The 21966-nt window shown below is 42.5% G+C and overlaps 1 protein-coding gene across 11 annotated transcripts in view; it reads left to right on the top strand.

Annotated features, from left to right (window-relative positions):
- LOC137536102 (cGMP-dependent protein kinase 2-like) overlaps window positions 1-21966 on the top strand; it is an 843621-nt gene that overhangs the window by 666071 nt on the left and 155584 nt on the right. For 10 of the 11 annotated variants that reach the window (XM_068258139.1, XM_068258141.1, XM_068258140.1 and 7 more), the window contains 3 exons: window positions 2955-3068; window positions 10358-10463; window positions 11745-11808. In XM_068258139.1, coding sequence (XP_068114240.1) covers window positions 2955-3068; window positions 10358-10463; window positions 11745-11808 — 284 coding nt within the window. Of the gene's footprint in view, window positions 1-2954; window positions 3069-10357; window positions 10464-11744; window positions 11809-18318; window positions 18448-21966 lie in introns of those variants that run through there. The other variant, XM_068258148.1, reaches the window with a different exon arrangement.

The raw sequence follows: 21966 nt of genomic DNA, 5'->3' as shown, positions 1-21966 counted from the left end.
GCAACCTGCTTGCTGTGGCTGGCCCATAGTGCGGCAGCCACCAATTAACCTCCCTAGCGTTCTGATTCCCCACTCCCTGCGGCATCCCCCAGCATCTCCGATCGCCACCGGCGCCCATGTACAACAGTAAATCCCATTCTGAACAGGATTTCCTGCATGGGCTTCCCCCGTCGCCATGGCGACGATCGTAATGACGTCATCGACATCATTGACGTCGTGATGTCAGGGGGAGTCCCGATCCACCCCACAGCGCAGCCTGGCGGTGATTGGCCTGGCTGCGCACGAGTCTGCGGGGGGGCCCTCTTTCGCGGCGGGTAGCGGTGCATTGGTGGCGATTGGAGCAAACACGCAGCTAGCAAAGTGCTAACTGCGTGTTTGAAAGGAAAAATTGTCTAAATCGGCACACCAGGGCCTGAACAGTGCCCTGCGGCGTTACTGGACGAGCTGAGCTCTTCCGTAATGCCCAGGAGGTTAAGCAGAAAGCTTAAGTGGGGGTGGCCACAGAGCTTTGGAAGACTTTAGAAAATAAACACCATGGCAACTTTCCTGAGGAGGAAGTGGAGTTTCTGTAATTATTGAATTACCAACCAGGTTCTCTTTTTTACACTGGAAGAACTCTTTAAAGTGGTATGCAATTCAACATTTCTTCTTTGCTCTAAAACATTATTTACAGCCTTACAACTACTACCAGAAAAAAATTGGTTGCAGAACAGCATTCAAACACAGCACTTTCTTTTTCAGTGGGGCTCTTTTGAAGTTAGACACAAACTCAAGTGATTACATTATCTTGTTTCTGTTTGCTTAGCAGCTAGACATCCACTATAAAGGTGGCCATACACTCGTTAGATTAGCAGCAGATAGATCATCAGATAGATTTTCTGATCTATCTGATGTGTTTAGGAAAATTTTTTACTAGGAACAGATTTCCAATAGATTTCAGTTTGAAATGTATTGAAAATCGATCTGATGGCATTTTTTTGCCATTAGATTTTCATAAGGTCCCATGCAAATTGATAAGCAATCTCTTTAGATCGACCTAGATTTTCCATCATGTCAGATCGATTGAAATCGATCAAAATCGATCAAAATTGTCTGCAAATCAATCAGGCAATCGATTTGAGTGTATGGGCACGTTTAGTAAACATTGCTGTGCAGTATGTTTCAGTTTGCACAGATAGCAGAAGGTGAAAACAACAGAGAAATCTCACTTTTTCAATTAAGATAAATTAATTTCAATTATATTTTGTTTACATTCCTCTGTTGCTACAATTAGTATACATTCCTGGCAGTGCTGAAATTTCTTCTAATACTGTGTTTCCCCTAAAGTAAGACCTACCCCGAAAGTAAGGCCTACCTTATATTTCAGGCATGCTTGAAATATAAGACCTACTCCAAAATTAAGGCCTAGCTAGGGGGGCGCTTTGTGATGGGGGGGTGTGTGGTCTCTAACTGCACCTCTCTTGTGGCTGCGTCCCCCTCCGTTCCAAGGCATTTCTCCGGTGGCTGCGAAGTAATCAATCTGTGAGGGCGCCCTTTGACCCTCACGCAGTATGTTAGGTCGGCTCTGCGCTAGCGCTACCCTCTTAATATTAATCAATGTGCGCCTGGGACGCATCAGCCGGGCGCACAAGATGACAGGAAGGGAGCGCCAGTGCAGAGCCGAACTAGCGTACTGCGTCAGGGTCAAAGGGCGCCCTCACAGATTGATTACTATGCCGCCGCCGCCACCTGAGGAATTACCAGTACTTGGAACGGAGGGGGACGCAGCCACATGGGAGTTGCGGTAAGAGCCTCAACATACACATGGCGTCTTGCACCTCCCATCCCCGAAAATAAGCCCTAGCACACATTTCCTCCCCAAAAAGAATATGAGACAGTGTCTTATATTCGGGGAAAGACAGTATGGGCTCGATTCAATAAACGGTGCTAACCTACTTAGCACGCCTAAAGACTTTAGGCGTGTTAACCAGGGTGCTAAGTAAGTTAGCACCGTTTCTAGAATCAGATCACGCGCAAAGTTTTACGCGCGTAAACTTTTACGCGAACAAAGTCCGGTGCGCACGAAACGTTGCATAGGGTTTAATGGCATTGCGCGTGTAAACTTTACGCGCGTAAACGTTTACGCGTGTAAAACTTTACGCGCAAAACTTTGCGCGCGAGTTTATTTTATCACGCCTAAACTGAGTTTAGGCGTGATAAGGGGCTTTTCAGAAGCGTGCTAACAGTTAGCACTGCTTACTGAATCGAGCCCTATGTGTGCAGATCAGAAAGAGCTCAGAAGTGATTACTGGGTACATTATAATATATAAGTACAGCAGATATGCAATAAAATGCAAGGCAGCTTTCAGAGCAGATAAACTGTACTTTGAGAACTTGTAATTTGTAAACGGCCAATAATACTTTACACAAAAGCAAATATGATAATTGTATGATAATTGTATGAGTAATAAAAAAGAGGAAAACACATTTTTATTAAATGTCATGTCAGAGTTTAATCCCGCTTTAAGCTTTTTCTTTTTTTTTTTTTTTTTGCTAGAAAACTTAGCATGCATTGTGTGCTGTAAAACATGGCTGCAACCAGCTTATAATCTGCATGAATACAAATGTTGCTGTTAAATATAGCAATTATATTGCTATATATACTTAATATACTATTACTAGTATACTAGTAACACTGCTATATATACTAAATATACTGTTAGGAATAGCAAATATATTGGTCTGTAAACATTAGAAAATGAAACTACGGTACATCACCCTGAATCTAAAGTTCCTTCATACGGTAAAGTAATTTATTAGCAAAAAAATACAGTAGAACTGAGAGAAGGTGGGTTATAATGCCTGCTAATGTAGCTGAATAATATGCCTGACTTTTCCAGCCAGAGTCTGTGCTGGAGAAAATGCATTGTGCTTGAAAACTATACTGTGGTTAACATGATTATTCTTACTTGCAGAGGGCTTGCTTGATGTTATTCAGAATTCTCGGCTTCTCGGGCAGATGCATCCTGGGACTGCTTTTGGGGAATTAGCAATTCTCTATAACTGCAAGAGAACAGCCACTGTGAAAGGTATGAGTCATTATCACAGCTGAAGTATAATCATGCACTGGCTGGAAGAAAACATCAACAGTACATCAATATGTATGCTTCTATTGTTTCATTAAGTCATAATTCCCATAACATAGTTCATTGTGTCTTATCTGATTTTTAATTACCTTTCAGTGAGTAAGAAAATGCATTTTTTTGTGGTTGTCTGAAAACTATGCGGAAAGGCCTTTATTTCATATTTTAATAAGATACATACAGGCACAGTTAGAGGAAGTTTCTTTTTATAGCATTTATTATCACAAGACTAGATGTCTATGATTAGCCATTTAAAAAAAAAATAAAAATAGAGGCTAAAGTCGTCATTTAAAGAGAAACTGCAACCAAGGCTTGAACTTCATCCCTATCAGTAGCTGATACCCCCTTTCCCATGAGAAATCCTTACCTTTTCTCAAATAGATCATTAGGGGGGGTCTGTATGGCTGATATTGTGGGGAAACCCCTCCCACAGTGTGATGTCATAGCCATGGTCCTGACAGTTTGCTGTCTGTGAACCTTGTTGGAAAATAAAAGCTTGTTGGGAAATAAAAGCTTTTTCTAACTGCCAAGCAAGTAATCTCTCCCTCTGTGCATAGAACTCTCAGTAACAAACATTCCATGCAGAAGATCTGGCAACACTAATGATAACACCACCTGTGACACATTTCAGAATGTAAATCAGGGAGAAGAAAGATTTTACAATGGGCAAACACTGACTTAATAATATATGAATGTAAATTGTAAAAATCAAAAAATAAAAAAAGCAATTTTATTCATTATGTTATTTTCACTACAGTTCCTCTTTAAAAAAAAAGCCGCATAGAATGCTCGTGGAATCTTCTAAAAATTCAAAGTGACTGAATCAGGGCTGGAACCCACTAGAGCGCTTTTATGAGCGTTTAGGGAGCGATTTCCCTAAACGCTCAGCTAATGTTAATGGATGGGCCAAATTCTACTGGAGCGATTGCGATTACGAAATTGCAAAACTCAGGACGTGCAGCATTTTTGAGCGTTAGCGATTAGCGTTAGCGTTTCTGCAATGTAAAGTATATAAACGCTGGCATAATTGCTCGTCAAAACCTACACAGAGCTATTTTGCAAGCGTTTTTACATTACTGCACACTATAACAAAATGAAAATTAATTGAAAGGACCAATCAGAATTAAAAACGCTAATCGCTACACAACCGCTGGCAAATTAATTATACTTTTTAAAATCACTCCTGAAAACGCTCATACAAAACGCTAGCGATTGCGATTAGTGATAACGTTTTGTAGTGGGTTCCAGCCCTGAGAGGAGGTCCAGGAAGGAGCCTAAGCACCTAATTATTGAACATCTTTTAAAAGCTACGCATCCAACCTCAAGGTGAATAACGTTAAGCCACCATCTCCACACACTTTTTAAAAAAAACTTGTGCATTCATCAGTAACTCAAGCTGCCTCAGGGCATACATAGGCTGATACAGCTAGTTACTCAGCCTGTCCTGCTTCTCCACTGTTCAGATAGACTGTAAAATTCAACTTATCAGCTTAAATGATAAACGCTCTAAAGCCTAAAGGCTCTAGGTACTTGCAATAAAAAAGGTCAACATCAAGACTGGACTATTAGGAGCCTGAAGATATAAGATCCATAACACACCTAGCACAGTGGTGTAGCTACAGACCTTTATCCCTCCCCCCTTCTTTTTCACTCCTCCCTCAACTAACTTTGCTCCTCTACTCCTTGTGACATAACCCCTCAAAACCAAGCACTATCCTCAAAGCAAAATACAGGCGCTCAATAAGTAATTCATATAACTAGCATACCAAAAGCATACCAATACTTGTGTTAAATAGAAGTGGCAATGCTTAAATAAATCATGGGGAAGCATGTGATCAGTTTGATCGACTGATACATTTGTAAAGTTATGATTTTCTGTAATGACTTCCTGGTTTAACGCATGATCATGACCAGCAAATCAGAGCCTTACAAATCTATCAGCTGATCACATGCTTCTTCATGAGTTCTTCTAAGCACTGCCATCCCTTGTCTTAACCTCCCTGGCGGTAAGCCCGAGCTGAGCTCGGGCTATGCCGCGCAGGGAGATATCTCTGCCCCTGGTGGGGCGATTTTGACCATGTAAAGTGCTGTGCGCGCAGCTAGCACTTTGCTAGCTGCGCGCACAGCTTGATCGCCGCCGCTCTGCGGCGATCGCCAGCACGCAGCGGCAGAAGAGGGCCCCCCCCCGCCAGAGCCCTGCGCTGCCTGGACCAATGAGTTCCAGGCAGCGCTATGGGCTGGATCGAGTGCGCCTGACGTCAGGACGTCGGCTGACGTCCATGACGTCATGGCGATCGTCGCCATGGCGACAGGAGAAGCCAAACAGGGGAACGCATTATATACGCGCTCCCCTGTTTGCTATTGATGCCGGCGACGATCGCACTAGAGGGCCACATGCGCCCTCTAGTGGTGTTTCATGTAGCTACCACTCTGGTAGCTTTACATGAAACAAAAAAAAAATAATTTAAAAAAAAAGGTTTTTTGCCGAGTTGAAAAAAAAAATTAACCGCCAGGGAGCTTAAAGCGTAACTGAAGAAGTTTTTTTTAGCAACAATTGGATAATTTGGGTATGTACCTTTAAGGCTCACATACCTCTGCACAGTTTATGTATCTGTTTTGTGGCTCTCCTGGTCCTGAATTTTTGCCGTTAAAATCATCGACTTACAAGTCGATGCTGAGATCAGGCAGAAGAACTTGTGCTCTTCTGCCTGTGTGATCTCTATTCCTTGCCTCTGTCCAAGTCTCCGCCCTACCGCAGCCAATCCGTGCTCATTGATGCTGCTTTTTTGTAACCAGAATGAGCAGGAGAGGGAGAGGACGAGAGGACAAACTGCACGAGAGGACAAACTGAGTACGTTCAGTGCTGCAGTCCTCTCGTGCACGTTATCTGGAGCAAGTGAACGCGAACTGGTGACGCGCAATGATCCGGAAGTATTTTAGTATCGCAGCCATCTTGCTTGGATCCCGGAAGCCTAAAAACAATTAACATCCCATAATTGCAGCGGCGGGGAGTGGCAAAAATTAAATGAACGTTTATAGGGAGACAAGGAGAAGCTGGTGGTATGATTTTTATTAATATTTCACACAATATTCCAGTTCCGCTTTAAAGGGGAACTGAAGAGAGAGGTATATGGAGGCTGTCATGTTTATTTCCTTTTAGACAATACCAGTTGCCTGGCAGCCCTGCTGATCCTCTGCCTCTAATACTATTAGCCATAGCCCCTGAACAAGCATGCAGCAGATCAGGTGTTTCAGTGGTTCAGACTTATAAGTCTGATCTGACAAGACTAGCTGCATGCTTGTTTCTGGTTTTAATCAGATACTACTGCAGAGAAATAGACCAGCAGGGCTGCCAGGCAACTGGTATTGATTAAAAGGAAATAAACATGACAGCCTCCATATTCCTCTCTCTTCAGTTCCCCTTTAAGTCTGAAGACTATATTTACCATTTTAGGCATCTGTCTAGGCTTGTATCTCCAGCTAAGCAGCCATGTGCCCCCAGATAAAAGAATTAAGAAGCCAAAATACAAGCAATAAGTAGCCATCTGGCCCCAGATAAAACAATGAAATAGCCAGGTGCCCACCAGATACAAAAATGAAGTACAGTGGGTTGCAAAAGTATTCGGCCCCCTTGAAGTTTTCCACATTTTGTCACATTACTGCCACAAACATGCATCAATTTTATTGGAATTACACGTGAAAGACCAATACAAAGTGGTGTACATGTGAGAAGTGGATCGAAAATCATACATCATTCCAAACATTTTTTTTTACAAATAAATAACTGCAAAGTGGGGTGTGCGTAATTATTAGCCCCCTGAGTCAATACTTTGTAGAACCACCTTTTGCTGCAATTACAGCTGCCAGTCTTTTAGGGTATGTCTCTATCAGCTTTGCACATCTAGAGACTGAAATCCTTGCCCATTCTTCTTTTCAAAACAGCTCCAGCTCAGTCAGAATATATGGACAGCGTTTGTGAACAGCAGTTTTCAGATCTTGCCACAGATTCTCGATTGGATTTAGATCTGGACTTTGACTGGGCCATTCTAACACATAGATATGTTTTGTTTTAAACCATTCCATTGTTGCCCTTGCTTTATGTTTAGGGTCATTGTCCTGCTGGAAGGTGAACCTCCGCCCCAGTCTCAAGTCTTTTGCAGTCTCCAAGAGGTTTTCTTCTAAGTTTGCCCTGTATTTGACTCCATCCATCTTCCCATCAACTCTGACCAGCTTCCCTGTCCCTGCTGAAGAGATGCACCCCCCGACCATGATGCTGCCACCACCATATTTGACAGTGGGGATGGTGTGTTCAGAGTGATGTGCAGTGTTAGTTTTCCGCCACACAAAGCGTTTAGCATTTTGGCCAAAAAGTTCCATTTTGGTCTCATCTGACCAGAGCACCTTCTTCCACATGGTTGCTGTGTCCCCCACATGGCTTGTGGCAAATTGCAAACGGGACTTCTTATGCTTTCTGTTAACAATGCCTTTCTTCTTGCCACTCTTCCTTAAAGGCCAACTTTGTACAGTGCATGACTAATAGTTGTCCTATGGACAAAGTCTCCCACCTGAGCTGTCGATCTCTGCAGCTCATCCAGGGTCACCATGGGCCTCTTGACTGCATTTCTGATCAGCGCTCTCCTTGTTCGTCCTGTGAGTTAAGGTAGATGGCCTTGTCTTGGTAGGTTTACAGTTGTGCCATACTCCTTCCATTTCTGAATGATCGCTTGAACAGTTCTCCGTGGGATGTTCAAGGCTTTTGAAGTCTTTTTGTAGCCTAAGCCTGCTTTAAATTTCTCAATAATTTGATCCCTGACCTGTCTTGTGTGTTCTTTGGACTTCACAGTGTTGTTGCTCCCAATATTCTCTTAGACAACCTCTGAGGCCTTCACAGAGCAGCTGTATTTGTACTGACATTAGATTACACACAGGTGCACTCTATTTAGTCATTAGCACTCATCAGGCAATGTCTATAGGCAAGTGACTGCACTCAGATCAAAGGGGGCCGAATAATTATGCACACACCACTTTGCAGTTATTGATTTGTAAAAAATGTTTGGAATCATGTATGATTTTTGTTCCACTTCTCATGTGTACACCACTTTGTATTGGTCTTTCATGTGGAATTCTAATAAAATTGATTCATGTTTGTTGCAGTAATATGACAAAAGGTGGAAAACTTCAAGGGGGCCGAATACTTTTGCAACCCACTGTAGATAGTAGTATAAGGTAACTTTGTGTGGACCCCTTGATAGTAGTATTAGGTAGACATGTGCCCCCCTTCCACCCCAGATAGTAAGATTAAGGAGCCTAGTATACCCCTGATAGTAGTATGAAATAGACATGTGTGCCTCCCCCACCCCCCACCACCACAGTTGTACAGTAAAACCCCCATTATCCGGCACCAACGGTGATTGGCTGATGTCAGATAAGTGTAATTTCTGGTTGCTTGAGAGTCAATGTTAAAAATAGGCCCATCTAAGAAAACGGTACTATACTCCACACTTTTTTACTTCCCATAAACTCAGTATTAATGTTGAAATACACTAATTAAAAACAAATGAGGACAAAGGACATACTTAGCTTAATGTAACAGAGATTTATTACGGTATAAAGAAGTGTACAAAAGTTGTATGCATCCTGCAAGGCCAGATTTTTTTTTCTGTTTGCTTGAGAACTCTGGTTTACTGCGTTCTGGATAACGGGGGTTTTATTGTATTTGGAAGTCATGTGTACCCCCCACCCCAGATAGTAGTAGTAGCCTCATATAAGGAAATTCACATTGGGTAACAATTTGCCTCCCTCTCTCCAGATAGTAATAATAGGTAGCCATGTGTGCCAGCACCCCCAGATAGTAGTATTTGCTAGCCCATCTCCCTGATTGTAGTACTAATTAACCATGTGTGTCTCTTCACCCTAAATAGCAATATTAAGTAGGCATTAGCCTCCCCTCACCTCGGATATTAGTATTAAGTAGCCATGTGTGCTCTCAACACCCAAGATAGTAGTTTTGATTAGCCATATGTTTTGTCCCCTTAGCCCAGATAGTACTATTAAGCAGCCATGTGTGCCACAGCCCAGATAGTAGTATTAGGTAGCCATCTGTGATTACTCCCCAGATTGCACTGTTAGGTAACCATGCGTGCTGCCAACCCCAGATAGCAGTGTTAGGTTGCTCTGTGTGCTCCACCCCCTCCCAAATCCTCTGCAAATCTGACCAAATCTATGCCAATTACCAAGTTCCATAAAACCTACCTATAGATATATGCCATAACCCTGTTTTGCAGCAGGCAAACTGAGTGCTTTTTTTTTGTAAATATACCATGCTGGTCAACCTGTTATAGAAAATAAGCAGTTGAAAATATATAATGACACACCATAATAACCCAATTTTATCTTCAGGCATATACAGACGCCTGGTAATAGGCAGATTTAAGCTTGACGCCATATGTTGCCTATGTGGGCTGGTATCATCTTGGCTATGCAGTGCTTTTCTTTGTTTTTAGGTTTGTCCTCCCATCACTTGCCCAATTACAACCTCTCATTTGACAAAAATGCCCTATTGAATATCTAAAGTTAAACCCCATTAAAAATTCTACTTCCTGACATCTAGATTCAATATTTCCCCTTATTGTAGATCCCTACCTTCTACCTTATAACCCTAATCCATATTACTAATTTCTCCTGTCTAATCTCCTTTCCTAACCTTACTTCTTGACACCTTAAATCTCCAGTCCTCCTTCTAACCTCTTCCAATTATCTTGGGCTTCTAATCCACCAGTACAATCACAGTGGGATGTAATGTATCAGCATCCTCATGCCAACATCACAAGAGCCCAACCACCTGCTCTGCTGGGAAAAGTCTTCTCCCAGTAGTGGTGCCTATTCACAGGACCTTCAATGGTGGGCATGTATATGTATGTGCTCACTGGACCTACTAGAAATTCCAGCCCCACCAGTAGATGCACTTGCCATTCCTCATTTAAGCCTGTTGTTCAGTCATTTGGGTCTCTTTCTTGTTGTGTCTTATATGATTAAAAAAAATGGCTTCTGATTTTCAGGTCACTAGAGCTGCACTTTGGTGGACAGACAAATCCACTGTCCTCTATGGTGAATTATATCTTTTTTTTTTTAATACAGTTTAATTCCCCATAACAGTGTATTATGATTGCTTGCTGTGTAAAAGTGTGGTATAGCTCTACAAATGCGTGATTTTTTAAAAATTCTTATTCCTACAGCGGTAACAGACTCAAAGATTTGGGTTTTGGACAGACAGGTTTTCCAGAACATTATGATGAGTTCAGCTCAAGCTCAACATCAGGAATACTTCAGCTTTCTTCGCAGGTAATTAACTCCATTTCCAACCTAGATGCTGAGTGCAGTGAAGCATGACATACCGGTTCATAGTCATTTTACATTCTTGTGAATATTCCGCCAACATAATAGCTGCTTTCACTATGTGGAGGTGACAGGAATTTAAGTAATTTGAATTTTAAAAAAAAATGTTGTGTGTGCTGGTGGTGGTGGCAAGTAGAATTGATTGATTGTTTGCATTGTTGGGCTGACAAGAACATAGATAGAGTACCTACTTTTGAAACTCATTGAAAGCAATTGCCAGTGTGAGCTTCGATGGGGTTTCCACTTGGAAAATTACTGTTTCCACTGAAAATTGCTAGAACAACCACATGAATTAAAAAGCTGCCAAGTTACAGATTGCCGCAAAGCTATATTAAGGTATGCCCACAATGGCTGCTCAGGAGCTGTTAGCCAGGGTCTAGTTGACGACGACCTAAATTAGGAGAGCGGATCTATGAGGTTAGAAGGCAGTATATAAGGCTCACAATGGAATCTGTAGCAGAAAGAAAAACAAGAGTTAAAAATAGCAAAAAGATTAAAAACAAGTAAAGATGTTGTAGAGTGTAATATGGGGGTATACAGAAAGCACACATCATTTCACAGTTTAAAATAACATATGAAATTTGACATCCCATCCCACGTCTGGTTTTAAATGCAGGCATGTGTTAAATATTGCTCCATTTCTTGCTGCCTGCGCATCTCTGTTTACTCTCTTTCCTGTCTGCAAGCTAGGATGTTGAAAGCAGCCATTATCTCGGAAATGTCAGATGAGATATTAATGATACCACAAGTTCTTCAAGTTACTAATGACTAACACGGGAGGGGGGGTTGTTCCATTATTACTGCAAAGATGCAAACGTAACCAGCACCTGGTATCACAATGGAGTTTTCAGCAACTAAGCTGCAAGTCATTTACTTCAATGACCCCTGGAGGCAAAATGAGCCATTCTCCAAGACTATTTTGAGGCATCGAATCAAAACGGACATGCTGGGAGGTGAAAGACTATAGATAATCTGTATGTATCTGGGACAGAGAGAGTCTCTCTGCCTATTACACCTAAAGAGTCTTGTGCCACTGAGATATAAAGCAGTCAGTTTCATGGACTCTTAGGAAGTCATTAAACTAGTGTGGGCACTTCCATTACTGGTTAGGAGTGGGAGAAAATCTATATTAATAGAGACAAGAACTGGCAAATGTATTAGAGAGCTGTCAAAGTAAATTCAAAATGCTATTTCTAGGAATATAACTTTCTCCCATCTTTTCTTCAGTGTTTCACTACTGAAAGATTTACCCGAAGAGAAGCTGTCGAAGATTATAGACTGCCTAGAAGTTGTACGTATCTATTCATATTTCAGTCATTTCTGCATATTGCTATAGCACATTAATGGTTAGAATAAATTCTATGGACTGCATAAACCTATGTAGTTAATATATGTATTAACTTTAACTCAAATCACATGTCACAAATCTGGGCCATGGACAATGAAGTGATAATGAAAATAATCTTAATAATAATTTAAGGTCAAAACAATCTACCGTTTGAAACAATCAGTATGTTTATGAGGTTCCTAATTTAGCCAAATCATGGTATATTCAGCAGGAATAGATCAAAATCAGTTGGTCCTTTTCTTTAAAGAGAATCCGTACTCTAAAATTCTTACAATAAAAAGCACCCCATTCAATTCATTATGTTCTCCTGGGACCCTGTGTGCTGTTTCTGCCACTCCCTGCTGCGATCCTGGCTTGTAATTGCCAGTTTTAGGCAGTGTTTACAAACAAAAGAAATGGTTTCTAACCAGCATGTGATAGGCTAAGAGAAGCTCAGTCTGTGACTCATACAGAGCCTGGAGGGGGCTTGGAGAGTGTGTGTATAGCTTCTATCCTATCACAAGCAGAGCAGCACATTCCTGCCTGAGTGCCTAAGCCCGACAAAGACGACAAAGGAAAGATAATATTATATAACAGAGATAATACAGGCCCTGTGCAACTAGGAAAGGCTGCAGTAAGACAGACCACATTAGTACATGTATAGGAACTTATAGGATAGAAGAAATAAGGCTGAACATTTTGTTACAGAGTCTCTTTAATGTATGGAAACATTCTTGTATTGATGAACGTACTGCACTTCCTTACTTCTTGTAGTAATGATTAGGCAGTGTAACATCTTACTCATGAAGTCCAGCTGGTGAATTATTATGGAAAACTGTACTTTTTGTGTTTTAGGCTTGGCCTTTGACTCATCCACCTCAAAAGACTTCCTATTAAACTTTTGAATGTGGTGTGTTAAGGTAGTAAACAGTATAGTAGTGCAGAAGTTCATAAACCCTTTCCACAAACCTAAATTCAACCTCCTATCACTTATTCATGTTGCAATTACCCCTTCTCTTATCCTCTAACCCGTCTTCTTGACATCTAATACTAACCCTCTCATACTTGTTAAGGCTTTAGCGGCTGCACCCAGTCCACTGTCCCTTTTCCAATGATCTTTATGGGTGCCTAATCCACCAGCACAGCGCCAGTGCCAGGTGGTGTGTATCAGCAACCTTATATTGTGTTGTGTACTGTATATATTTCACCTCCTTAGATTATTTCTGTAGTAATATAACAGGATGCGCAAGTGTAATATCTTACTCATGAAGTCCAACTGAAGATGGCTTAGCCTTTGCCCCTTTCTCTTCCTAAAACTACCTAGTAATCTTCTTGTGGTAGGTAATGGCAGACATTTTAACTTTAACTTTAGTACACCCAGACAGTGAGCAGCAGTGTGTTGCCGGGAAGATACTTAGTATTCTTATAATAGGACACATATTAAGAGGCCACCACCATCTCGGATCATTTGTAACTCCAGATTTTTTTTTCTCATGATGTATCAGCTAGTTCGGGGTTCTTGTTCAAGCATAGTAGTTAAAGTGAACCTGAGTTGAGAGTGATATGGAGGTTGCCATTTTTCTTTCTTTTTAAATAATGCCAGTTGTCTGGCAGTCATTATTGATCTTCTGGCATCAGTAGAGTTACAACCCTAAACAAGCATGCAGGTAATCCAGCGTATGTATTTATACAATGCCAGTGCTCTGCCACGTACCGTGTTTTTCGGACTATAAGACGCTCCTGACCATAAGACGCACCTAGGTTTAGAGGACAAAAACCAGGGGAAAAAATATATTCTAAACCTGGTGCATCCATGGCGAAGGGGCATCTTGTGGTTTATGCCCCCTTGTGCCTCTTGTGTCCTTCTCTGTCCCCCTTGTGTCCGCCTCTATTCTTCTTGTTTCATCCTCTATGCCCCTATGTTTCCCTGTGTCCTCCGTTTGTCCCTCCGTGTCTTCCTTTGTATGGGCACAGTACAGGGAGTCCCCCACATTGCGTTGGGTTAGAGGTTCGTATTGGCAAGCGTTCACAAGTTAGGAACTCCCTGCATTTGGACTATAAGACGCAGTGACTTTTTTCCTCCACTTTTGGGGGAGTAAAAAATAAGTCTTATAGTCTAAAAAATACAGTAAATCCCGGGTGGTGTTAAATACTTATTCCTCTCCGAGTCGTAGTAACTTGGAGGGAGAAGTAATTTGTGGGCCAGCGGTCGTCAGAACCGAAAATTACCCTTGCGCGGGGTGCATAGTATAGCACTAGTGCTATAGTGGCGCTCAGCTTTAGCGCTTGCTGCCTGCCACCAAGTTCTGAAACAACCTGCTTTGTGTAATCTGGTCAGAATTGAGTCAGAGAACCTTATCTGCATGCTTGTTCGGGGTATTTAGCTAAACGTATGAGACACAGGATCATGGGGACAGCCAAGCAACTTGGATTATTTAAAAGAAAATAAACATGGCAGCCTCCATATCCCTCTCACCTCAGGTTCCCTTTAAAGCTTATTAGTTGCATTTTAGGTGTAAAATTAACTGCAGTTATAGTAATGCATACATGAGCACCAGGGACAGCAGCTGTTATATAATAGTTTCCTATGAATCTATACAGGCAACTAAAGCAAAATCTGACCTGCATTTTTCCAATGCAACATTCCTGCTCCAATTTAATTTCCACAACATATGTCTGTAGAGTTTCTGTTGGCTTTCATTTTTTGCAGTTTTCTGAAGGTGACCTCTATCACATCTTTTTCATCATATTCTCTGTTTCTGTTGTTCAGTTTGTGACAGGTATACATTCATCTTTTTTGTCAAGGTCTCCATTAAAGTAGGAATCTGTACCTGCAGTATGAAATATGAATGTATTCCATGAAGGATAATTAAAGTAGACCTAAACTTGAATTATTCTTTTTATATCCAAACTCCTAATTAAATTGTGAAGTAAGTAATACTGTTTTGGCATATCATCAACCTCTTACCTTAGCAGTTTCCACCATTAATTAAGGCCCTCTAGAATCAAGGACACCACCACGGTTGTTTTTCATTTGCTCAATAAATACATGGGGGGGGGGGGATTTCCGACTTGCAAAGCCATAGAGAGGCAGGGAGAGCCAGTCTACAGCCTCTATGGATGTAAATCTCCCAGCATGCATCTCAGAAGCTGATACCCAGCTAGTATATAATCACATGATCAGGGGACCAGGCAAAGGGTTTTTTTTTGTTTTTTTTTATTTTTTGGATTTTCACAAAAGATAGAGGAATGAGAGAAACGAGAGCTAAATAACTAGCACTGCTTAGTGCTGGTGTTCAAATATGGAACATTGTTCCGAATTCACAGGACCACCACAAATCAGCTTCATCCAGAACAGAACCTGCAAACAGGGTCAGGGGTCATACACTTACCTGCGCTACAGAGCACGTTTTACTTGACTCCATACTCTCTCCTTCCCAAGCCGTAAGTATTGGCGTAATGTGAAATGCACCATTAAGGTAACAGAATGCTTGTTGTGCTGTTGCCAAAATGAGAAAGAAATAATAGTGTACCACTTGTAGGAAGCGTACAGGAGTCACATAAGTTAGTGTTAGCCTCTTTATCCAATGATAAAATACTCATAGTGCCACTCCATCCCAAAATGTGCATACTAGTTATTACAGATGAAGAACAGTTTAAGAGATTTTTGGGTAAAAAAAAAATTTGAACCTTTGCCATGAAATGAATGGTGCTAGTACAGCTATAGCTAGACTTGTATCAAATTGTTGTTGTTGTTGGGCAAAGTGTTCCCGACCTCAGGTACAGAAAATTTAACAATAGAGGGCAACAATGACAATAGTAAGGTATTAGTGGCAAGGGGTTAAAGAGGCTTGGGAGGGGGACCTAACATCATTTATTGTTTTTTTTTAAATGTACTATTTATTTTTTTTTACTGCAAATAATACCTATATTTGCCAGGGATCCTTATTCAGCAGTATTGCCACTGTACAGCCATTCCCTATTGAAAGCATTGTAACTTGTCCGCAGGAAATCCACTGCTTTTTCTGGGGATACATGTAGATTTTCAATACTGATGGGTGGATACATTTATTGTCATTTAACCACTATTAAAAACAATTTAGCAATTGTAACCTTAAAATCAATTTTCTTGAAAACTGCAATTTATTTTCCCCTTGTTCCCACTGTTCTCCTTAACATACTTAGCAAATTTGGTGCTTATAGCATGTATATTGGCTTTTCTATCAACCACTTAAGCTCTCAGTCGTTTTCACTTTATGCATCCGAGCAATGTTCACCTCCCATTCATTAGCCTATAACTTTATCACTACTTATCACAATGAACTGATCTATATCTTGTTTTTTCCGCCACCAATTAGGCTTTCTTTGGGGGGGGGGGGTACATTTTGCTAAGAGCTACCTTACTGTAAATGCATTTTAACAGTAAGAATAAGAAAAAAAATGAAAAAATTCATTATTTGTCAGTTTTCGGCCATTATAGTTTTAAAATAATACATGCCTCCATACAGGGCCGGCCCGCCCATGAGGCGGGGTGAAACTTTTGCCTCAGGCGGCACTTCCGGAGGGGCGGCAGCCGCCCGTCTGTGTGTGTGGGGGGCCGCCCGAGCTGGAGGGGATAGCGGGCAGGAAGGGGGTATTGGGCCTAGCGGCGGGGAGGGGGGTCGGACCCCCCCCTCCCTCGCCTGGGTCCCCCGTCCTCCGCTCCCCTCCAGCTTTAGAAGTGAGGTCGCTGGCTGCAGCTATATTGTAAGAGGCAACGGGCGGGGAGGACTCACCTCTTCCTCGTTCCAGCCCGAGCCTGCGCTCCACTGACGTCACTTCCTGCTACGCCGCAGGAAGTGACGTCAGTGGAGCGCAGGCTCGGGCTGGAACGAGGAAGAGGTGAGTCCTCCCCGCCCGTTGCCTCTTACAATATAGCTGCAGCCAGCGACCTCACTTCTAAAGCTGGAGGGGAGCGGAGGACGGGGGACCCAGGCGAGGGAGGGGGGGGTCCGACCCCCCTCCCCGCCGCTAGGCCCAATACCCCCTTCCTGCCCGCTATCCCCTCCAGCTCGGGCGGCCCCCCACACACACACGGCTTGGGGGGGGGGGGGGGGCGGCGATTTTTTTGAATTTTGCCTCAGGCGGCAAAAAGTCTAGGGCCGGGCCTGCCTCCATAATTAAAACCCACGTATTGTATTTGCCCATTTGTCACAGTTATTTCACTGTTTAAATTATGTCCCTATCACAATGTATCGCGACAATATTTTATTTGGAAATAAAAGAGCATTTTTTTCCGTTTTGCATCCATCACTATTTACAAGCTTCTAAAAAAAAATAGAGAGAAATATTTCATCTTTACATAGATATTCAAAAAGTTTAGACCCTTAGGTAAATATTTATGTGTTGTTTTTTTTTATAGTAATGTTTTTTTTTTTTTATTAAACATTTTATGTGGGCATTTTTGGGAGGGTGGGATATAAATAGTGTTTTATTTGGGGAAATATTTGTGTATTGTAATTTTTTTTACTTTTACTTGTAGTTTTACTTTTTGGCCACAAGATGGCAATCTCGATTTTGTTTACATGACGTCACTCTAAGCGTACAATGTACGCTTAGAGGGACATAGCTTCAGAAAAAGCGTAGCTTCCGAGAGAAGCTGTCGCTTTTTCAGCGGGGGAGAGGAATCAGTGATCGGGCACCATAGCCCGATACATCGATTCCTGGGCTACCGAATCCACGGCCGGGAGTGCACGTGCACGCACGCGATCGGCCGCGGGAGCGCGCCTGTCCTCCTTGACGTTTTTATACGTCAAGGAGGACAAAGTGGTTAACCACTAAAGTTGGCTGTATTCTTCAATGCAATTTCACCCTGAAATCTCCTGATGAATTTGGGGAAGTGTGAGAGTCAAATTTCAACATGAAACACGCCTCATATGATATGTTGGTTTGATGTCTGCATTTATGCTCCTCGACTAAAGGTGGCCACTAACGAGCCAATTACAGTTGTGTTCAAAATTATTCACTGACATTGAGTGTTTTGGCCAGTTTGACATTGATTTTGATCATTTCAGTCATCTTATTTGCAATTAAATCAAAGAGGCACTTGTAAGTCAGACAAATATAACATAACATTTATAATGAAATAACCACAAATGTCTTTTCTGTGCTCACATCATTATCAGTTTTATTCAACCCCCAAGTGACAGTTAAAACATATCAAAAAACAGTGAGATAGAGGGGACAAGTGGGTATGACCCGGTTGAGCACAAATCACAGATAATGAGTATTATATCAGAAAAACTTTATTCGTACAAATATATAGATATCATAAAAAAGACCATAATATTTAAAAATGTGCCCACCCCGCACCCCCAAAAGTTAAAACAGCTTTTAAACATGAAGCATAGCTTGACACAAGTGTCTTGCAGCGATCTACGGGTATCTTAGGTATCTTCATGGTCAAAAGCCTCCAGTTCAGTCACATTCTTAGACTTGCGCGCTGCAGCTGCTTTCTTTAAGTCCCACCAGAGGTTCTCAATCGGATTTAAGTCTGGTGACTGCGATGGCCACTCCAAAATGTTCCAGCCTTTAATCTGCAACCATGCTCTAGTGGACTTGAAGGTATGCTTGGGATCATTGTCCTGTTGAAAGGTCCAATGCCTCCAAAGCCTCAGGTTTGTGACGGACTGCATCACATTTTCTTCCAATATCTCCTGGTACTGAAGAGAAATCATGGTACCGTGCACATGCTGAAGCTTCCCTCTACCTGCAGAAGCAAAACAGCCCCAAAGCATGATTGACCCCCTGCCATGCTTCACAATAGGCAAGGTGTTCTTTTTTTCATAGGCCTTGTTCTTCCTCCTCCAAATATAGCATTGATCCATGGGCCCAAACAGTTCTAATTTTGTTTCATCAGTCCACAGAACACTATCCCAAAACTTTTGTGGTAGTGTTCTGTGGACCTATGAAACAAAATTAGAACTGTTTGGGCCTATGGATAAACACTGTGTTTGGAGGAGGAAGAACAAGGCCTATGAAGCAGCACGGTGGTGTAGTGGTTAGCTCTCTCGCCTTGCAGCGCTGGGTCCCTGGTTCGAATCCCAGCCAGGGCACTATCTGCAAAGAGTTTGTATGTTCTCTCTGTGTCTGTGTGGGTTTCCTACAGGCACTCCGGTTTCCTCCCACATTACAAAAACATACGGATAAGTTAATTGGCTCCCCCTAAAATTGGCCCTAGACTACAGTATTTACACTACATAATATAAACATATGGCAATGGTAGGGATTAGATTGTGAGCTCCTTTGAGGGACAGATAGTGACAAGATATATATATATATATATATATATATATATATATATATATATATATATATATATATATATACACTGTACAGCGCTGCGTAATATGTCGGCGCTATATAAATACTAAATAATAATAATAATAATGAAGAAAAGAACACCTTGCCTACTGTGGCCCATTAGGCCCATGGCAGGGTGTCACTGAAGAGCCAGTGTGGCTGTTAAAAGTACAGAGGGGTGGTATGCAGTAACCCCAAAGGTAACCCGAGGTCAGGGTTGACAAAGAAGCAGAGTGCTGTACATACAGTGTGATAAATACCCAGTGGGGTGGATTTGTGTTGCTGTTTTGGACATTGTATGACTGACAATAAAGCTGTACTGTACTGTATTGTTTTATTTTAACCCTAAGAAAACTTACTGTCTGGTATGTTGTGACCCTTGATGCTACTGACCTACTCTACCAATGAGCTAAAACCCCCAGAATATCGCAGTATACAGTATATGTTCTTACAAAAAAATTGCCAGTCAGCTGACACCTCCATAACAGAAGCCACCTTGTGTTTGTTCAGGGCCGTCTGAGTCACTAGGCAACTATACATTTTTGCCTATGGCGCCGTGGGTGGAAGTGGGCGCCCTCTCGCCAAGTCGCCGCTCTGTGCGTTTGTTTATTTTATTTTTTTTCTTCTTTCAGCCAGCCAGGTCGGCGCCGGCTGTGACAGGCAGCTCAGTTTGTGCCCGGCGCCGCCTACTGGTCCGCCCCCTTCCTCTCCTGAGTCTCCTCTTTTCTGAGCGAGCAGCACGCACATTAGTTTATATGTGCAGTGCCACCGCCTACTGGTCCGCCCCCTCTCCCCGCCCCCTCTCCCTCTCTGTGCAGAATAGCGTGCGGCCGCCGCACGCTAGTTTGTTTACACGTCGGCGCCGCCCCTAACTCCGCCCCCCGCCTGTCACACGTGCTGTGACGCAGGGACCAGTCACCAATGCTACTGCCGGCTGGCTACACCTGACTGCGCAGTGTGCGCACAAACTATTAGAGGCGACATACCTCACAGTGAGTGCCAAGATCTGCAGATCTGTTGCTCATGATAATTTTTTATATGCATCCTGATTCCTGGCTGGCCCTGATTCTGAGCCCGCCCCCCCCCCCTCCCCCCCCCTTGCTCGCCCATATCACTGCAGGCAGTGGCTCCTGGGAATGAGATGGATATTAAATAATACAGCAGACATATAGCATCATGCCTGCTGCTGTGTGGGTCTGGGCAGGACTCGGAGGGAGGGAGACACACATGCTGCACAGTGTGCACACAGTCTGCAGAGCAGCAGAGGGGAGACCCTCATAGTGAGTGGCGTGCCCCCTCTTGATATTATATGCCCCACTCTCCCCTGGCTGGCCCTGAGATTTGAGGGGGGGGGGTGCCACAGGTTTTCTTGCCTGGAGTGACAGAGTGGCTAGAAACACCCCTGTGTTTGTTGGTAACTTTAGCCCATCAGTTCATGGTTCTGTAAGAAGCAGTGTGATTAAAATTCTAGTGGCTGCAGCAGGGAGAGGCAAGGATTTGCTGACATGGTGTTACGTTGGCAAATTTGGGTCTGGTGGAAATACAGACATGCTGTAATTTGAGAGTTTGGGCTTAGTTTAGATTGATGAGTCTTACTGCATTTTTCTCCAGGATAAGTTGAGATTGGAAATATTTACTCTCCTCATTCCATCCCTGCTCTATAACTAGGAGGATGTATTAGCCATATATGTATGTATGTTCTTTCAAAAAAATTGCCAGTCAGCTGACACCTCTACAACACATGCCACCTTGTGTTCGTGGGTATCTTTAGCCCTTCAATTCATGGTTCTTTAAGAAGCAGTGTGATTAAAATTCTAGTGGCTGCAGCATGGAGAGGCAAGGATTTGCTGACATGGTATTACGTTGGCAGAGTCCTCATTAAGAATGAAGAGAACAATCACAATTTAGTATTTAGTGAGTGCAGCATTGCTTGACAAATTATTTGTCCCTCACTGAGCAAATGACTCATTCTCTATCAGACACTTGCAAATAATCCGGGGAATGGGTTTCTCACGTGAATATTTTGTCGTTTGATGCACTGAATGCTGTTACTGGAGTATTTTACATCTGCTAAGATAAATGTTATTTTTTTCTTTAAAGGGATATTGCCCAAAATATTATTCCGAAAAGCAAATGCTTCTGAGTAATGATGACTTTTAAGAAGTAAACATGCTAAAATGTAACACTATGAGGACTTGCTTACACTGACTTTACATTGATTTTGTAAGGACAGAGATCTGGAGACTATTGGATAACAGATTTATAATTGTTTGCTGTTAAGTGACAAAAGATGGAAACCCTAGCCGTGTACATTAAATAAAGGAACCTGGAAATTTGGGCGCCCTCTAAAGGCCGATAGTGAAACATCGGTATTAAATACCAAAATTTTACTATAAAAGTTTAAAATATCGATATTAAATACCGATATTTTAACCCTCCCACCTGATGCCTAACCTTAACCCCTCCCCCTGTGCAAACACCACCTACCTGATGCGTTAACCTAACATCCCCCCCCCCCCGCACACACTACCTACCTAATACGTAAACCTTCCCCCAGCTCGCACACACTACCTACCTAATGCCTAACCCTTAACCCCTGCACACACTACCTACCTGATTCCTTAACCTAAACTCCTTCCTCTGCACACACTACCTACCTAATGCCTTAAACCCCCCCCCCCCCCTGCACACACTATCTACCTAATGCCTAAAACTGAACTCCCCCCCACACACACTGCGTATCTGTGAACGCCCCCTCCACTAGCTGTGGTGCGATGCCAC

This window comes from Hyperolius riggenbachi, chromosome 10 (genome assembly GCF_040937935.1).
Source record: "Hyperolius riggenbachi isolate aHypRig1 chromosome 10, aHypRig1.pri, whole genome shotgun sequence".
Taxonomy (NCBI): Eukaryota; Metazoa; Chordata; class Amphibia; order Anura; family Hyperoliidae; genus Hyperolius; species Hyperolius riggenbachi.
This window is presented reverse-complemented; position numbering and strand designations above follow the sequence as displayed.